General features: G+C 38.2%; 1 protein-coding gene across 2 annotated transcripts in view; it reads right to left on the bottom strand.

Moving 5' to 3' along the window:
* LOC124605828 (ABC transporter G family member 23) overlaps positions 1-19,956 on the bottom strand; it is a 344,743-nt gene that overhangs the window by 24,463 nt on the left and 300,324 nt on the right. For both annotated transcript variants that reach the window (XM_047137757.1, XM_047137756.1), the window contains 3 exons: positions 17,921-18,036; positions 14,390-14,460; positions 12,934-13,022 (listed from right to left, as the gene is read on the bottom strand). In XM_047137757.1, the coding sequence (XP_046993713.1) occupies positions 12,934-13,022; positions 14,390-14,460; positions 17,921-18,036 (276 nt within the window). The remainder of the gene's footprint in view (positions 1-12,933; positions 13,023-14,389; positions 14,461-17,920; positions 18,037-19,956) is intronic.

The following is a 19,956-nucleotide window of genomic DNA, read 5'->3' as shown; positions in this document are numbered from 1 at the left end:
GAAGATATCAAGGTAAACAGACTCAAGCACAGATCAGACAGTTTTAATGTCCTTCACTGGACTGTACAATGTTTATCTAATAAGTTGAAAGTAGTGGAAGATGTCATAGAGACTTACCACATAGATACAGTCTGTCTCGTAGAACACTGGTTAAAGGATGATGAAATAGATCTATTCTGCCCTGAGAACTACACCCTAGCTGTCAAATATTGCAGATCTAATAAAAATCATGGTGGGTGGGTGATATTTCTAAAAAAAAAAAGGATTAAATATGGACCAATAGCAAAAGTTAAAACATTATCTTTAGAAATTTTCTGTGAAATTGCAGCTGTTAGATTGTTGTTGTTGTTGTTGTGGTCTTAAGTCCTGAGACTGGTTTGATGCAGCTCTCCATGCTACCGTATCCCGTGCAAGCTTCTTCATCTCCCAGTACTTACTGCAACCTACATCCTTCTGAATCTGCTTAGTGTATTCATCTCTTGGTCTCCCTCTATGATTTTTACCCTCCACGCTGCCCTCCAATGCTAAATTTGTGATCCCCTGATGCCTCAGAACATGTCCTACCAACCGGTCCCTTCTTCTTGTCAAGTTGTGCCACAAACTCCCTCTTCTCCCCAATTCTATTCAATACCTCCTCATTAGCTATGTGATCTACCCATCTAATCTTCGGCATTCTTCTGTAGCACCACATTTCGAAAGTTTCTATTCTCTTCTTGTCCAAACTATTTATTGTCCATGTTTCACTTCCATACATGGCTACAATCCGTACAAATACTTTCAGAAACGACTTGCTAACACTTAAACTGGTCTTCCACGTCCTGTACAGTTGTTGCTTTGTATTCAACTAAGACTGGAGGCAATTCAACAGATGATTTTGTTAACAAGTTAGTGTCTTTATGTGAGACAGTCTGTAAGTATAAGTGTAGAATAATAATCTGCGGAGATTTCAATTTGAATTTTCAGTTGTCCACTATCTATATAACCTCCACTATCTATGTAACTCATATGTAAGTAATTTATTAAATTCTTTTGGTCTTTATATGACAACCACTGAAATAACAAGGCCACATTATAAAGGTACAGGTACCTGTATTGACAATATAGTTGTATCAAATGAGTAAATGCACCTCAAGTCAGAGGTAATTAAGATCTGGTATCTGACCACCAGCCACTATTTCTTAGAACAGATATAAAAGAAATTGTAACACTGACTCAGTCCACGTGCAGGAAAGAAAGTATGTGTGGTTAATTATGATAATCTAAATATGTTTAAGTATCATACTGATAAAAGTAATTGGTTGCAGGTTTTGAGAACATGCAATAGATAAAAGGGTGGAAGATCTCATATCAACTCTTTCTGTATATGCTAAGATGTCCTTTCCCATTAAGTTATTAAATAATAAAAAGGCACTTAGAGTAAATAAGGTCCAGGATGAAAAGGTGTTGAAGATCAAGAGGGAGTGTGATCAATATTATGATGTATAGAAGTACAGGTTCTCAAGTAATTAAAAACATGCTCACAGTGAAAAAGTAAGGATTAAGACACGCCTTAAAGGAAGCTGGGTGTAAAAAAATGAAGATATAATACTAACATATGAAAATAAAACACTTGCAATCTGGAAGATCATTAATAGCCGGTGCAATAGGAAAATGACTTCACAGGCTGAAAGCAGTAATCTGCATGCTGCACAGTTAAATACAATCTTCACTGAGAAGGTGCAAGAAATAATAAAGGTGAATGGCACTTTCAATATAACCACTGACCACAATTATTACCTGAGAAACACCACAAAGCCTGAAAGTGCATTTAGCTTTAAACTGGTCAAGGTACGGGATGTTACTAATATAGTGAAAAAAATGAAGAACACTTTCAGTAATGATGTTTGTGGTTTAAGTTCAGCCACGTTAAAGTGTGATTCAGTTCAATTGCCAGAATTGATAATACATGTAGTAAATACATGTATATTGGAGGCTCAGTTCCCAAAGGCACTAAAGTTTGTTAAAGTCACTCCAATACACAAAAAAGGCAGCCTCTCAAGTTGTGATAATTGTCTAAAGCGACAGAAGCTAAACTAAATATTCAAATAGTAAAATACTTTGAAGAAAACAAAATCTTCACTGATAGTCAATTTGGCTTCAGATCAGAGTTAGGAACTGTTAAATCTGCCTTATCACTTTTGACAAAATGTGTGAAGCAACTAGAAAGCAAGCTAGTGGTTCAGAATAAACTCTTTTATTTATCAAAAGCTTTCGACACTGTGTCTCATGAAATCTTATTGAACAAACTGCAATTCTATGGCTTTACAGGGAGTGCTCTGGAACTGATAAGACTTATCTAAATGACAGAGTGCAGAAGGTGGTTTTTAATGGTGCAGAATCACGGATTACTTACCTGTGGACATGGGTGTCCCACAAGGTTCTGTACTTGGCCCAAGTCTATTTATTACTTATGTAAATGACTTACTATGTAACACAGTTGGGCTGTCAACTAGGACTTATTTAGTTGCAGACGATCTTGCAGTATGTATAGCTGCAGAAACAGCACAGAAGGTGAAATATGAAGCAGACCAGTGTGCTGTCAAAGTTGAAAATTGGTGTAAAGCTAATTCCGTTTTTGTCAACCGAAAAAAAAGACCTGTATGCATCGTGGAATAATAACACTGAATTTGAGCAGAGCTCAAACGCTGTTAATTACATTGGAATTCCAATTGATTCAAAATTATCCTGGAGCAGCCATATAGAAAAAGTGGGAAGCAACATTAGCAAAGGAATATTTGCTCTAAGGAAGCCTCATGTGGTTCATGGTGTGGGTTCCTGTAGTCATGTCCTAGTTCATGAACCACGGGCAACGTATGAGTGGACAAGTAAGTGGTCCCGACAGTCGGGATACCAGTTACTTTGGAATAAGGCTGGGCATCTCGGACATATTCTGAGTCGTGTCACCTTTGTGCTCATACGGCAAAGACTACCAAATCCACCGGTTAGTCCCTCAACCGTTACGGGTAAAACCCAATGGGACTCGGGGCAAGTAAGGCTAGCAACCTGCTTCCCTGGTACTTTAAATATGATGCTGGCAACAATCAGAGCAAAATGCCTCGGACCTTTAGAGGTGACAGAGTCCCACCTCTAACTGACAAACCAGGGAATCCTAAAATACGACTTGGCAAACAAATGGTAATGAGATGGGGAGCTATTAATATCAATGGGGGCTACTCTGGGAAGAAGAGCTGGCAGAGGCTGCAAGTAAGATGGGGCTGGACGTTTTAGCTGTTAGTGACATTCGGGTAAGGGGTGAGAAAGAAGAGGAAGTGGGAGAATACAAGGTCTACCTGTCAGGAGTCAAAGCAGGAATAACACAATGGTGTGTAGGGCTTTACATCAGGAAAGAAATGGAACCCAGCATAGTTGCAATAAGGTATGTAAACGAACGACTGATGTGGATAGATTTGACAGTGTCTAGCAAGAAAATTAGGATTGTGTCAGTACATTCGCATTGTGAAGGGACAGATCAAGATAAGATGGATAGTTTTTATGATGCACTCAGTGATGTAGTTGTTAGAGTAAAGGACAAGGACAGCGTTCTGCTCATGGGTGATTTTAATGCCAGGACTGGAAATCGAACAGAAGGGTATGAAAAGGTTATGGGTAAATTTGGAGAGGATATGGAGGCCAATAGGAACGGGAAACAACTCTTGGATTTCTGTGCCAGTATGGGCTTAGTGATCACAGACTCCTTTTTTAAACATAAGAACATTCACCGGTATACTTGGAAGGCAGGGGAACCAGATCTGTCATTGACTATATAATAACAGATCAGGAATTCAGGAAGGCTGTGAGGGACACACGTGTATTCAGGGGATTCTTTGATGACACTGATCATTATTTAATCTGCAGTGAAATTGGGACTGTGAGGCCGAAAGTGCAGGAGGTCAGGTCCGTATGTAGGAGGATAAGAGTGGAGAAACTTCAGGATAAGGAAATCAGGCACAAGTACATAACAGCGATCTCAGAAAGGTACCAGTTAGTTGAATGTAGTCAATTACAGTCACTGGAAAAGGAATGGACAAGCTACAGGGACACAGTACTAGAAGTGGCTAAAGAATGTCTTGGAACAGTAGTATGTAAAAGTAGGATGAAGCAAACAGCTTGGTGGAATGACACAGTCAAGGCAGCCTGTAAAAGGAAAAAGAAGGCGTACCAAAAATGGCTACATACTAGAACTCGGGTAGACAGAGAAAGTTATGTTGAAGAAAGAAACAAAGCCAAACAGATAATTGCAGCATCCAAGAAGAAATCTTGGGAAGACTTTGGAAACAGGTTGGAGACTATGGGTCAAGCTGCTGGAAAACCACTCTGGAGTGTAATTAGCAGTCTTTGAAAGGGAGGTAAGAAGGAAATGACAAGTATTTTGGACAGGTCAGGCAAACTGCTGGTGAATCCTGAGGATGCCTTGGGCAGATGGAGGGAATATGTTGAAGAATTGCTCAATGTAGGTGAAAATACAATCAGTAATGTTTCAGATTTTGAGGCAGAATGGGATAGGAATGATGATGGAAATAGGATCACATTTGAGGAAGTGGAGAAAATGGTCAATAGATTGCAGTGCAATAAAGCAGCTGGGGTGGATGAAATTAAGTCAGAACTCATCAAATACAGTGGAATGTCAGGTCTTAAATGGCTACACAGGATAACTGAAATGGCCTAGGAGTCGGGACAGGTTCCATCAGACTGGACAAAAGCAGTAATCACACCAATCTTTAAACATGGAAACAGAAAAGATTGTAACAACTACAGAGGTATCTCTTTAATCAGCGTTGTGGGTAAAATCTTCTCAGGTATTGTTGAAAGGAAAGTGCGAGTATTAGTTGAGGACCAATTGGATGAAAATCAGTGTGGGTTTAGGCCTCTTAGAGGTTGTCAGGACCAGATCTTTAGATTACGGCAAATAATGGAGAAGTGTTATGAGTGGAACAGGGAATTGTATCTATGCTTTATAGATCTAGAAAAGGCATATGACCGGGTTCCTAGGAGGAAGTTATTGTCTGTTCTACGAGATTATGGAATAGGAGGCAAACTTTTGCAAGCAATTAAAGGTCTTTACATGGATAGTCAGGCAGCAGTTAGAGTTGACGGTAAATTGAGTTCATGGTTCAGAGTAGTTTCAGGGGTAAGACAAGGCTGCAACCTGTCTCCACTGTTGTTCATATTATTTATGGATCATATGTTGAAAACAATAGACTGGCTGGGTGAGATTAAGATATGTGATCACAAAATAAGCAGTCTTGCATATGCGGATGACTTAGTTGTGATGGCAGATTCGATTGAAAGTTTGCAAAATAATATTTCAGAGCTAGATCAGAAATGTAAGGACTATAGTATGAAGATTAGCATCTTCAAAGCGAAAGTAATGTCAGTGGGAAGGAAATATAAATGGATTGAGTGCCAAATAGGAGGAACAAAGTTAGAACAGGTGGACGGTTTCAAGTACTTAGGATGCATATTCTCACAGGATGGTAACATAGTGAAAGAACTGGAAATGAGGTGTACCAAAGCTAATGCAGTGAGCGCTCAGCTACGATCTACTCTTTTCTGCAAGAAGGAAGTCAGTACCAAGACTAAGTTATCTGTGCACCGTTCAATCTTTCGACCAACTTTGTTGTATGGGAGCGAAAGCTGGGTGGATTCAGGGTACCTTATCAACAAGGTTGAGGTTACGGATATGAAAGTAGCTAGGATGATTGCAGGTACTAGTAGATGGGAACAATGGCAGGATGGTGTCCACAATGAGGAAATCAAAGAAAAACTGGGAATGAACTCTAGAGATTTAGCAGTCAGGGCGAACAGGCTTAGATGGTGGGGTCATGTTACACGCATGGGAGAAGCAAGGTTACCTAAGAGACTCATGGGTTCAGCAGTAGAGGGTAGGAGGAGTCGGGGCAGACCAAGGAGAAGGTACCTGGATATTTGAAGTAATAGGTTTAACATCAGAAGAGGCACCAATGTTAGCACTGAATAGGGGATCATGGAGGAATTTTATAAAGGGGCTATGCTCCAGACTGAACGCTGAAAGGCATAATCACTCTTCAATGATGATGATGATGAGGAGGAAGCTTCATCTTTGTCTAAATGTGTCAGCGCTTAAAGTGGTTTATTTTGCTTTATTACACAGTCACATTTTCTATGGCACAATAATGTGCGGAAATCAAAGCAAGGCAGCTAATGTCTTCAAACTACAAAAGAAGGCAATAAGACTGATATGTAGCTTGGCACGCAGAGCTCACTGTATGCCAAGCTTTAAAAAAATTACAGATTATGACCCTACCATCAATATTTATACTACAGTGTGTAACGAATATTAAGGAAAACTATTCCTGTTATCAGCAGTATGACATGTGACATAATTATAACACAAGAAACAAGCAGGACATAGTTTCTTTCCAATGTAACTATAAAAATACACAAAAGTGCTTCCTATACAAGTCCAAAAAATTTTTAATGCCATACCCCAATATATCACAGATCTTCCAATTCAACAATTAAAAAAAGTAAAAGAATTTCATCTTGAGCTGAGCATTTATAAAACTGATGAACTTTTAAGAGAGGCAAAGAATATGGTATGACTACACTTTATGTGATCAGTTTGTATATGCTTCTACATCTGAGTAAGTCTGTAATTGGCTAAATTTGCTATGCAATATCAGTTTGTACTAGAAGTTTCTCTGTCTTGTATTTGTGTAAAGGTACTATAATTACTTTTGGAATATTTATATTGTGTAATATTTTTCTTGTTTTTGTAATTATTTGTGTAACATTTATATACTGTGTAATATTGACTTTCCTAATGCCTCAGATGATCTCTGTGGTCTCTCCAACAATCAAAATCAAAATCAAATCAAATATGTATGCTTTGACTGATTACAATACTAGTGTCATCAGCAAAATGTACTATGTCTACTTTTTGTACATTAGATGAAAGATCGTTTACATACATGACGAACTATTTTGGACCTAGTATTGAGCCTTGGGGACCCCATACATGACTGCTCCACAGTCAGAATAATGTTCCTAGACTACCTTGGTTGAACTACTAAGTGCAGCTTTCTGCATTCTTTTGGTTAGATACAACGTTATTCATTGGTTAACTGTACAATCAATCCCATAAAGCTTCAATTTATCTAGGAAAGATATGAAACAATTTCAGAGACTTTACTAGTCTCATTGTTGTTCTTGTTATTGTGGCCTTCAGTCCGGAGACTGGTTGGATGCAGCTCTCCATGCTACTCTACCCTGTGCAAGTTTCTTCACCTCCCAGTACCAACTGCAGCCTACATCCTTCTGAATCTGCTTAGTGTACTCATCTCTTGGTCTCCCTCTACGATTTTTACCCTCCACGCTGCCCTCCAGTACTAAATTGGTGATCCCTTCATTCCTCAGAGTGTGTCGTACCAACCAATCCCTTCTTCTAGTCAAGTTGTGTCACAAGCTTCTCTTCTCCCCAATTCTATTCAATACCACCTCATTAGTTATGTGATCTACCCATCTAATCTTCAGCATTCTTCTGTAGCACCACATTTTGAAAGCCTCTATTCTCTTCTTGTCCAAACTATTTACGTCCGTGTTTCACTTCCATACAAGGCTACACTCCATACAAATACTTCCAGAAATGACTTCCTGACCCTTATATCTATACTTGATGTTAACAAATTTCTCTTCTTCAGAAACACTTTCCTTGCCATTGCCAGTCTACATTTTATATCCTCTCTACTTCGAACATCATCAATTATTTTGCTCCCCAAATAGCAAAGCTCCTTTACTACTTTAAGTGTCTCATTTCCTTATCTAATTCCCTCAGCATCACCCAACTTAATTCAACTACATTCCATTATCCTCGTTTTGCTTTTGTTGATGTTCATCTTATACCCTCCTTTCAAGACACTGTCCATTCCGTTCAACAGCTCTTCCAAGTCCTTCACTGACTCTGACAGAATTACAATGTCATTGGCAAACCTCAAAGTTTTTATTTCTTCTTCATGGATTTTAATACCTACTCCGAACTTTTCTTTTGTTTCCTGTAGTGCTGGCTCAATATACAGATTGAATAGCATCGGGGAGAGGGTACAACCCTGTCTCTCTCCCTTCTCAACCACTGCTTCCCTTTCATGTCCCTCGACTCTTATAGCTGCCATCTGCTTTCTGTACAAATTGTAAATAGCCTTTTGCTCCCTGTATTTTACCCCTGCCACCTTCAGAATTTGAAAGAGAGTATTCCAGTCAACATTGTCAAAAGCTTTCTCTAAGTCTAGAAATGCTAGAAACGTAGGTTTGCCTTTCCTTAATCTTTCTTCTAAAATAAGTCGTAGGGTCAGTATTGCCTCACGTGTTCCAACATTTCTATGGGATCCAAACTGATCTTCCCCGTGGTCGGCTGCTACTAGTTTTTCCATTTGTCTGCAAAGAATTTGCGTTAGTATTTTGCAGCTGTGACTTATTAAACTGATAGTTCGGTAATTTTCACATCTGTCAACATTTGCTTTCTTTGGGATTGCAATTATTATAGTCTTCTTGAAGTCTGAGGGAATTTCACCTGTCTCATACATCTTGCTCACCAGATGGTAGAGTTTTGTCAGGACTGGCTCTCCCAAGGCTGTCAGTAGTTCTAATGGAATGTTGTCTACTCCCAGGGCCTTGTTTCGACTTAGGTCTTTCAGTGCTCTGTCAAACTCTTCATGCAGTATCATATCTTCCATTTCATCTTCATCTACCTCCTCTTCCATTTCCATAATATTGTCCTCAAGAACATAGCCCCTGTATAGACCTTCTATATACTCCTTCCACCTTTCTGCTTTCCCTTCTTTGATTAGAATTACGTTTCCATCTGAGTTCTTGATATTCATGCAAGTGGATCTCTTTTCTCCAAAGGTCACTTTAATTTTCCTGTAGGCAGTATCTATCTTACCCCTCGTGAGATAAGCCTCTACATCCTTACATTTGTCCTCTAGCCATGCCCGCTTAGCCATTTTGCACTTCCTGTCGATCTCGTTTTTGAGACGTTTATTTTCCTTTTTGCCTTCTTCACTTACTGCATTTTTGTATTTTCTCCTTTCATCAATTAAATTCAGTATCTCTTCTGTTACCCAAGGATATCTACTAGCCCTCGTCTTTTTACCTACTTTATCCTCTGCTGCCTTCACTATTTCATTCCTCAAAGCTAACCATTATTCTTCTATTGTATTTCTTTCCCCAATTCCTGTCAATTGTTCCCTTATGCTCTCCCTGAAACTCTGTACAACCTCTGGTTCTTTCAGTTTATCCATGTCCCATCTCCTTAAATTCCCACATTTTTGCAGTTTCTTCAGTTTTAATCTACAGTTCATAACCAATAGATTGTGGTCAGAGTCCACATCTGCCCCTGGAAATGTCTTACAATTTAAAATCTGGTTCCTAAATCTCTGTCTTACCATTATATAATCTATCTGAAACCTTCTAGTATCTCCAGGGTTCTTCCATGTATACAACCTTCTTTCATGATTCTTGAACCAAGTGTTAGCTATGATTAAGTTATGCTCTGTGCAAAATTCTACCAGGCAGCTTCCTCTTTCATTTCTTAGCCCCAATCCATAATCACCTACTACGTTTCCTTCTCTTCCTTTTCCTACTGTCAAATTCCAATAACCCATGACTATAAATTTTTATCTCCCTTCACTACCTGAATAATTTCTTTTATCTCATCATACATTTCATCAATTTCTTCATCATTTGCAGAGCTAGTTGGTATATAAACTTGTACTACTGTAGTAGGCGTGGGTTTCATGTCTATCTTGGCCACAATAATGCATTCACTATGCTGTTTGCAGTAGCTTACCCGCGCTTCTATTTTTTTATTCATTAGTAAACCTACTCCTGCATTACCCCTATTTGATTTTGTATTTATAACCCTGTATTCACCTGACCAAAAGTCTTGCTCCTCCTGCCACCGAACTTCACTAATTCCCACTATATCTAACTTTAACCTATACATTTCCCTTTTTAAATTTTCTAACCTACCTGCCCGATTAAGGGATCTGACATTCCACGCTCCGATCTGTAGAACGCCAGTTTATCTTTATCCTGATAACGACGTCCCTGCCCGGAGATCCGAATGGGGGACTATTTTACCTCCGGAATATTTTGCCCAAGAGGACGCCATCATCATTTAATCATACAGTAAAGCTGCATGCCCTCGGTAAAAATTACGGCTGTAGTTTCCCCTTGCTTTCAGCCATTTGCAGTACCACAACAGCAAGGCTGTTTTGGATAGTGTTACAGGGCCAGATCAGTCAATCATCCAGACTGTTGCCCCTGCACCTACTGAAAAGGATGCTGCCCCTCTTCAGGAACCACATTTTGTCTGGCCTCTCAACAGATACCCCTCCGTTGTGGTTGCACTTATGTTATGGCTATCTGTATCGTTGAGGCATGCAAGCCTCCCCACCAACGGCAAGGTCCATGGTTCATGGGGGGGCTGGTCTCATACAGGTATGATTTTATGTATGTAGACTGATGCGGTGAGTGAAAATGTGTACCAAGGCCAGGAATCAAACATAGATCTCCTGCTTAGTAGGCAGGCGTATGAGCCACTAAGCCACCTTGGCACAGCAGTTCACACAATTACATGGATTACCCTGGCACACCTACCTCCTCAATCTAAATTCTCACTGATGCCCCTATCTACTTTAAATTTTCCCTTATAAATTAACAGAATTGCTGAGGCTCTCCATGTTCTGGAATAGCACTTCAGTATTGAACTAAATGGGGAATATAGCCTGAAACCCAGTTCCAGGTACTAATTATAGAAATGAAATGACACAATTTCAGAGACTTTCCTGGTCTCATACAGATGTGATTTTATGTGTATGGACTGAAGTGGTGAGTGAAAATGTGTACCAAAGCCAGGAATCGAACCCGGGTCTCCTCAATCGAAATTCTCACTGCCGCCCGAGTCTACTTTAAATACTCCTTGCACATGAACAGAATTGCCGAGGCTCTCCATGTTCTCGAATAGTGCCTCAGCATCAAATGTAAATGGAGCTCCAGCCTGGCACCCAGTTTTTCATGCTGGGTTCCCCATCTACTTTCGATGCTAGGGTGCTAGACCAAAACATAGAGGGCCTCGGCAATTCTGTTCATGTGTAAAGGGGAATTTAAGGTAAACTGGAGCAGCAGTGAGAATTTGGATCGAGGATGGAGGCACAGCAGGGTAATCCATGCAACTGTGTGAACTGCTGTGCTAAGGTGGCTTAGTGGTGAACACATCTGCCTAGAAAGCAGAGATTCAAGTTCCATTTCCAGCCTCAGTACACATTTTCACTTCCCACTTCAGTCTATAAACATAAAATTTATCTAGGAGAATACCATGATTCACATCATCAAATGCCTTACATTGGTCGCAAAAAATACCAACTGGCACTATTTTATTATTTAATCCTTGGAAAATTTGGTAAGATAGCATGTAAATGGCATTCTTAGTAGAGCAGCTGTTCTGTAATGCAAAGAGCATATTATTGCTACTCAGATGAGATACTATTATAGAATATATCACCTTCTCAGGGGTTTAACAATGGCATATTTCAGTCTCTGTGGAAAAACACCTAGAGTTAGTGATGTATTACATATTTCAGATGACATTGGGTTCATCATATGGGAACAAATCTTTCGTACTGTATTGGAATCACCATCAAAACTAGATGAGCTTCCAATTTTGAAAGAATGTAAGAATTTTAGAAGGAGAAATAGGTGACACATTCATATGAAGGAATTTTATGAGAGTTGCTTTTTCAACATACTGCTGTAATTTTTCTCTTGAACTATTTGTCCCTATGCTTTCTACCTTATTTAAGAAATGATTATTAAATTTATTTACTAGCTGTGACTCATCATTTATAGTCCTTCCATTCAGTTCAATAGTGATGTCATCCTTTTTATAGTTGGTTGTCCCATCTCTTGTTTCACTACATTCCATGTAGTCTCAAATCTGTTGTCAGAATGACTGATTTCTGACATTAAATACATGTTCCTTGATTTTCAATAATTTTCCTTAGTAATTTCAAGTAGTTTTTTAGTGTGCAACTACTGAACAACCTCTACTTCTTCTTACCATCAATTACATTTCCCTTTTCCTTTCACAAGATACTTTGATCCATCTAGTGATCCATGGTTTTTTACATGGTTGTTTAATGTCCATTCTGATTAGCTTATGAGGGAAGCTGTTTTCAAATAATGATATGAATTTATCACGGATCCGATTACATTTTATGTTAGTATTTAGTTCATTATAAACTAGATCCCAGGTCATCTCTTGTAACTATTCTTAAAAACATTTGTCCTGGAGTCATTGATTATTGTAACAGATTTTCACTGAGGAGTATCCCTAGTGTAAGTCACTATCTTATCAATACTAATTAATTGTATGTTATTAGGTAAACAGTCATTTTCTTGCTTTGAGCTTCTCAGAAGAGAACGTTATCAATTAGGGTCCTAATGTATTTAGCCACCTGTGTTGGAAAGTTAATTACTGAGATCAAATTGTAAGATCCAAATAATGTTTCCTGATCATTTTTCCTATCAGAACCATTTAGAAAATTTGCATTGATGTAACTACAGACTGTTAACTGCTTGATGATGTCTGACAAACAGCATATTAAAGAATCCAGATTCTTCACAGTGTTCTTGCTTCCATGTAACCTGCTACACTGTACCTATCAGAAATATTAAATGGGCAGCTGATTTTCTCAGCATTTCTTCTAAACAGTATGAGTGTTATTATTCACTTTCTTATGTACCATCCAAAAATGAAAGATGATGTATTACACAGAGGAGAAGATTTCACCATTTTCCTCAGACAGTATATGCTACATAGGAGAAATAGAGAATATGCCTATGTCATATAATCTTTACCTGCAACCAAACCCCTTTCCAGAAGACCATCATTTCTCTCAATTAACATTGCTCCAGATGTCAATGCCACTGACAGGAAGAAAATGATCCTGTGGATAGAAAGAAAATAAAATAAATGTAAGCATGAGTGCACACTTTGATTATTTATCAACTAATGTTTTACAACAAAAATAATCCATTTTTTGAAAATATAATGCAAGTTGATAGATAAAAAAATCTGCTAGCCAAGTGGTGGCAGGAGAGTATATATCTACACATTTATATGTGTGTTCCCCTGCCACCACTTGGTGTGCACAAATTTTTTTATGTTTTTTTAACCCTGTTCTTAGCTATAGAGTTAGTCTGCAATAAAACCACTGTTTTGTGGAAGAATGCAGCATTGTCATTTCTGAAATTAAATACATTCAATTTTTTTTATAAATTATAGCAAATCCAGATTTTGGTGAGTGCCTAGCCATTATGAATGCACTATTTTCTATTCTCGATACATGTCAGTTGCCTGTTGTTTGGGCATTAGTAGGAGTGACGCCCAAAGAACAGGGAACTGACATGTATCAGGTGTCAGTCCTACTGATGCCCAAACAACAGGGAACTGACATGTATTGAGACTAGAAAATAGTGTATTCATAATGGCTAGGCACTAGCCAAAATCTGGATTTGCCAAATAAAACCTGGGGAAAAAAAGGGCGACTGATTGCTGCGCTCTATATTTTGCTGAGTGTACCCACTTTCCTAATGGAAGTTAACCTGATGGACGTTCAAATTGGCTACTTGTTGAACTCCTAATCATACAGAACTGGCCTGGTGGATGAGAACTTGCAATGTGACATCACACACCTAGAATGCCCAGCTCACACCCTGGACTTGCATCAAATTATTCAACTGGAACTACCAAATGATTACAGTCCTAATACTGCCATCAGAGAACATTCTTGATGTGTAGAGTGTTTATGCAGCAGTGGGAAGAATATCTGAAAAACTGTGCTGAACACCAGATATATTGTGCATTCTGTATGCCACCAGTGGAGAGACACCATGCAGTCTAAGTCCCACTCCATAGCTGAGACCAGTTTTCTTATGTAGGCTACTTTTTATCCGTATCACTATGTCGTGTCACATTATTTCCAGGGGGCTTAAAGTGCACAAGTTATCATCATGCCTGTTGTTATCTTGAGGATCTCTAAGGTCTCTCATGAACCTATGCTACACGTTATTATCACAAAGTAAGAAATGTTAGAATGTGCAGGAAAGTATTTATAAAGACAGCTTTTAACATTTTATATGTCAAACGTAGTTGAAAACCATGAAACCTGGCTGCAGTTTACATTCATCGTGCAGCAGTCTGATAAGTTATACAATGAAGTTCAGTTTGTGAAATGTAAATGTAGTTTTTCTAAATATCCAGAGTTAAATAACAAATTAAAGAGTCACCAAAAAGTTTTCAAATAATACTTACGTTAAGAGGACTCCAGGAGCAGCAAAGTCTCTGAAGTTTGGTATTATTGCACCATAAACAGGCTTCTCAAACTATGAAACAAGACAATGCAATTATAATGAGTTGTACATCAATCACAATACTACATAAAGTTAACAGTAATGGAGAGAAGAGAATAATTTACTTTTCATGTTCAACAAAGCAGGGAACTGCTAGAGCAATGCTGACAAACAATAAACTATGATTACAGCTCCTGATGTCTTAACTTTTGGTTTATTTGGTTACATAACGTAAATGGATGGGTAAAAAATCTACTCACCAGGCAGTGGCAGGAAAAGACACATATAAAAGGTATTACGTATGCAAGTTTTTGGAGTCAATGGCTCCTTTTCTAGCAGAAGGGTTGAAGGAGAAGGAAGAGGGGTGAAGGAAAAGGACTGGTGGAAAGAGTCTTTCCTTCTCATCTGAGTCTTTCCTTCTCATCCCATGCAGTAAGTCTCCTCTGACCCAGGGTTCTGGGTGACTTTTCCAATCTCTACCCATTAAATAAACATCACCAATTCCTTTCCTTTACACCTCTTCATTCCCCTCCAGCCCTTCTGCCAGAAGGAGTAGCCACTGGCTTTGAAAACTTGCATGCATAATACGTTTTATATGTGTGTTTTCCTGCTGCCACTTGGTGAGTAAATTTTTTATCTATCCAAATACGTTTTCGAAAATAGATTATTTTAGTTGAATTTAGTTGAGAGGAAGAACAGGAAAAGTTGCTCAAAATCCTGAATCAGATGGGTTATGGCTGAAGTAAAAGAGTAAAAGTAGCATTAATTTCCAAACAAAAGGGGCTTCTATGATTTATACAACTAAATTCCCTCTGAGAGCTACAGAAAATACCAATATTAACTTTGATTTTGTTCAGCTTTGGTGAAACTTTATTGGTGAATTTAACCACAGATTTTTATGCAGAGTAGACTATCCATTTCTGAAATTAAAATTATAAGTTGTTAATGTGGTATTGTATGAAACAAAATGGTCTGTACTCTATACCAACTAAATATATGGAAAACACTGCAAAAAAAGTAATATTTATGAGTGACACTGCTTTGTAATTACCCATTGTTCTACTTCTGTATTGTTCCTGCATACAAAAATATCTTTCTTCAGACAGATAGTATTGACTAATATTTTGCTTTTTCTTCAACTCTTCCTTCAGTTATTATGTTTTCTGTGCACCCATTTCTACAATATTTGCTCTTTCTTTACTCTGATATTCTACTGACTTTCACATTCTGGAAAGTTTCTTAATATCGCTCTTCTGTTTTTCAGTGTCTTTTGCTTAGTCTGTTCCTCTATCTCTCCTTCCACCCCAACTTGCCTTTATTGGCTATTAATGCTCCATTTTTATTTTAATTTTCCTATTTTATTGTGGTTTTTATCTGATCTGTTTTTCTGCCTATGCACCAGTTATGCTGCTGCCACACAAGTTGCTCTACCAATTGTGAGTTTATTTAGTATATTATTTTTTTATTAATTACCTTCATTTTAATTCCACATTTTCAAATTTTGAGTTTTAGACCCTACGGTATCAGTTATCTTTAAATTTTTATTGTAGGATGCCTTGCTGTCTGGGGCAGTCAACTCTATCACTCTGCTGATTTTATTACCTGCCAACAATTCTTTTGACAGAGGTTTTCTTTTAATTTGATTCAGAATGTCAGGTTGTCCATTTAAGCCCAATCTGCATTTGATATGAATAGACTGTGAGTATTTCTACTCATTATTTATTACATCCTTTCTTAACTTGAGGTATAACAATATTGTTATTTTATTTTACATCTCCCCACCCCCCTTTTCTCCAATTCAAATTAATACCTGAGGATGCAGTTATAAACTGCGAAACTGCTCATTTCAATAAAGGAACATTTAACAGCTGTTGTTCTTCATTTATCAAGATACAGTGTTCCTCAGTTTGCATGATATGCTGTCTTCTCCATGACACACATGATGTTTCCTCATGATTAGAATAAAAATGTATAAGTATCAAATACCCACAGAGACACACCTCATCTGTTTCAAATTCTTTTTTTAAAAAGAAAATAAGCATAGAAGAATGAATAAAAGTATTGCAGTCTTTCATCACTCAGTGTTCTGTTTTTGTGTAGCTAGTGAATCAGCTTGAAAGAGGATAGACTGCTACTCACTGTGAAAATGACATGTTGGGTTGCAGACAGGCATAATGACATGACTGTTACACACTTATCTTTCAGCCAAAGCCTTCTTCATGAAAGAAGGGAAGTCACAAACATGCATTCACACAAGCAGGTACACCTCACATACACATGACTACTACCTCTGGCCACCTTAGCTAGCAGTCCAGTTAATGCAGCTGAAGATACTTGTCATGTGTGCTTGAGGTGTGCCTGCTTGTGTAAATATGAGGGCTATCCACAAAGTACATTACGTTTTGGAATTAAAAATAAATAAAGTATTGGAATTTTTTTTAATTATATACAGATGAAAGCCACACTTAAATACTACTTTTCTACATAGTTGCCATTTAAATTAAGGCACTTATCGTAGCAATGGACGAGCTTGGAAATTCCTTCATCGTAAAATTCGGCCGCCTGCACCTCCAACCATGTGGTTACCTCTCGTGGTTACCTGTGCGTCGTCATCAAAACGCTGCATAGCCAACCACTTCTTCATTGCTGGGAATAAGTGGAAGTCACTCAGTACCAGGTTGGGACTGTACGGCGGATGAGGAAACAACTCCCATTTAAAAGATTCGAGAACTTCACGAGTGGCATTTGCCGTGTGGACCCGGGCGTTGTCGTGAATCAGCAAGAGCTTTGAGCCCAACTTTCCCCTGCGCTTGTTTTGTATTGCTCTTCTGAGGTTGTGCAGAGTTTGGCAATACCTTTGAGAGTTTATTGTAGTGCCCTTTTCCAGGAAATCTACAAAAATCACACCTTTTCTGTCCCAAAAGAGGTAACCACGTGGTTGAAGGCGCAGGCGGCCAAATTTTACGACGAAGGAATTTCCAAGCTCGTCCATCGCTATGATAAGTGCCTTAATTTAAATGGCAACTATGTAGAAAAGTAGTATTTAAGTGTGGCTTTCATCTGTATATAAAAAAAAAATTTCCAATTCTTTATTTATTTTTAATTCCAAAACGTAATGTACTTTGTGGATAGCCCTCGTATGTGTGACTGTCTTCCTTTCTTTTCTGAAGAAGGCTTTGTCCAAAAGCTAAGTGGGTAACAATCTTGTCGTCATACCTGTCTGCAACTCAACATGTCATCTTTATGGTGAGTAACAATCTATCTCCCCCCCCCCCCCCCTTTTTTTCCAAACCAAACTTTCCATTGTTTGGTGAAGCAGTTTGTTAGGAGTATTTAATGATAAAAAGAATTTTTTCTCTTTTGCTGTTAACTACTAAGTAGATTACTAGGTTCAACTGGTGAAGAATGTAGGATTCAAACTGATAACATTGTATTAAACCTTCAGAACTTAATCCATGTTTGTTATTAATTTGAAGGCTGGATTCACACTTACCTTCAATGGTGTTTGCGCAAGATGTGGATTATAGTCACAGGCAGAAAGTATATCTTGTGAAAAATCCATTAAGGAGTATACCATATCCCTCCTAAGCATATTACCAATTTGCTGATCTGTCAAAAAACTCTTTATTAGTTAACAATTACACAAACTCACTTCCTTAGTTTCCTTATTTACTGACTCTCTCTCTCTCTCTCTCTCTCTCTCACACACACACACACACACACACACACACACACACACACAACAAATTTTTTGTCTAGTGGATAACTTTGTTGCCTTATGACATGAAGTCTATTCCCATCAGATTGTTCTACAGTGAAATAATCTGGAATAGGATATTTTTAATCTCATTATGTCGATGAAGATGCTGCTTCACTTTAACAGGTATCCATGAACCAATTTGCTATAAACTAGTCATACACCTGGTCAGTTACTATGTGGGCTGTGTGTGATTTAGTTCAGTTTGGAAGCTTTACAAGTATGCTTGTGTCATCAGCTAACAATAGTTTTTGAATTCCACAGTTAAATGCAGAGGCAAAAGCGGATAGGTGGAAAGAGTATATTTTGAAGGCCTCTATGAGAGGGAGGACTTGATGTAAAAGGGCTTTGGATGACTTAAGATAAAATAAGACAGAAGATATACATAACAGTCCACCAGAACTTTTAAAACTATGGAAGGAATGTGGCAACAAAACAACTGTTCACATAGGTGTGTAGAATGTATGAGAGTGACAATACACCATCACACTCTCAGATAAATACCATCCACCCCTTCTGAAGACAGCAAGAGCTGAAAAGTATGAGAATTATTGCACAATCAGCTTAACAGCTCACGCATCCAAGTTGCTGACAAGAATAATATACAGAAGAATGGAAAAGAAAATTAAGGATCAGTTACATGATGATCAGTTTGGCTTTAGGAAAGGTAAAGGCACCAAAGAGGCAGTTATGATGTTGCAACTGATAATGGAAGCAAGACTGAAGAAAAATCAAGACACATTCATAGGATTTGTCTACCTGGAAAAAGTGTTCAACAATGTAAAGTGGAGCAAGATGTTTGAAATTCTGAGAAAAGAAGGGGTATACTACAGAGATCACAGGTAATATTCAGTATTACAAGAACCAGGGGGAACAATAAGACTCTAAAATGAAGAACAAAGTGCTTGGTTTAAAAAAGGCATGAGACAGGGATGTAGTCTTCCACCTCAAATGTTTCATCTATACATTGAAGAAGCAATGCTGGAATCAAAAGAAAGGTTCATGAGTGGGATTAAAATTCAGGGTGAAAGGATATCAATGATAAGATTTGCTGGTGACACTGCTGTTGTCATCGAAAGTGAAGAAGAATTACAGGATCTGTTGAATGGGATGAACAGTCTAATGAGTACAGAATATGGACTGAGAGTAAACTGAAGAATGACAGAAGTAATGAGAAGTAGCAGAAATGAAAGCAGTGAGAAACTTAACATCAGAATTGGGGGTCACAAGAAAGACAAAATTAAGGAATTCTGCTACCTACGAAGCAAAATAACCTGTGTTCAGTGCAGCAAGGAAGACATAAGAAACAGACTAGACTGGCAAAAAAGATATTTCTGGGGCACAGCATTGTGTAGAAGTGAAACATGAACTGTGGGAAAACTGGAAAAGAAGAGAATCAAAGCATTTGAGATGTGGTGCTACAGAAGAAAGTTGAAAATTAGGTGGACTGATAACATAAGGACTGAGGAGTTTCTCTGTAGAATCACTGAGGAAAGGAATATAGAGAAAACACTGACAAGAATAAGGGACAGGGTGATACAACATCTGTTAAGACATCAGGGAATAACCACACAGTACTAGGGGAAGCTGTAAAGGGTAAAAACTGTAGAGGAAGACAGAGATAGGATCACATCAATAAAATAATTGAGGATATAGGTTGCAATTGCAACTGACTGGGGGTCATACTGGAAGAAGATGAATCTTGTTTTGGGAAGAAAAGTATGGTGAAGAGCATAATATAAGGTAATAAAATGTAACACCTATAACCATCC

The sequence above is a fragment of the Schistocerca americana genome, chromosome 3, assembly GCF_021461395.2.
Source record: "Schistocerca americana isolate TAMUIC-IGC-003095 chromosome 3, iqSchAmer2.1, whole genome shotgun sequence".
In the NCBI taxonomy this organism is placed as follows: Eukaryota; Metazoa; Arthropoda; class Insecta; order Orthoptera; family Acrididae; genus Schistocerca; species Schistocerca americana.
The sequence above is the reverse complement of the archived record's forward strand: the minus strand, read 5'-3'. Positions and strand labels throughout refer to the sequence as shown.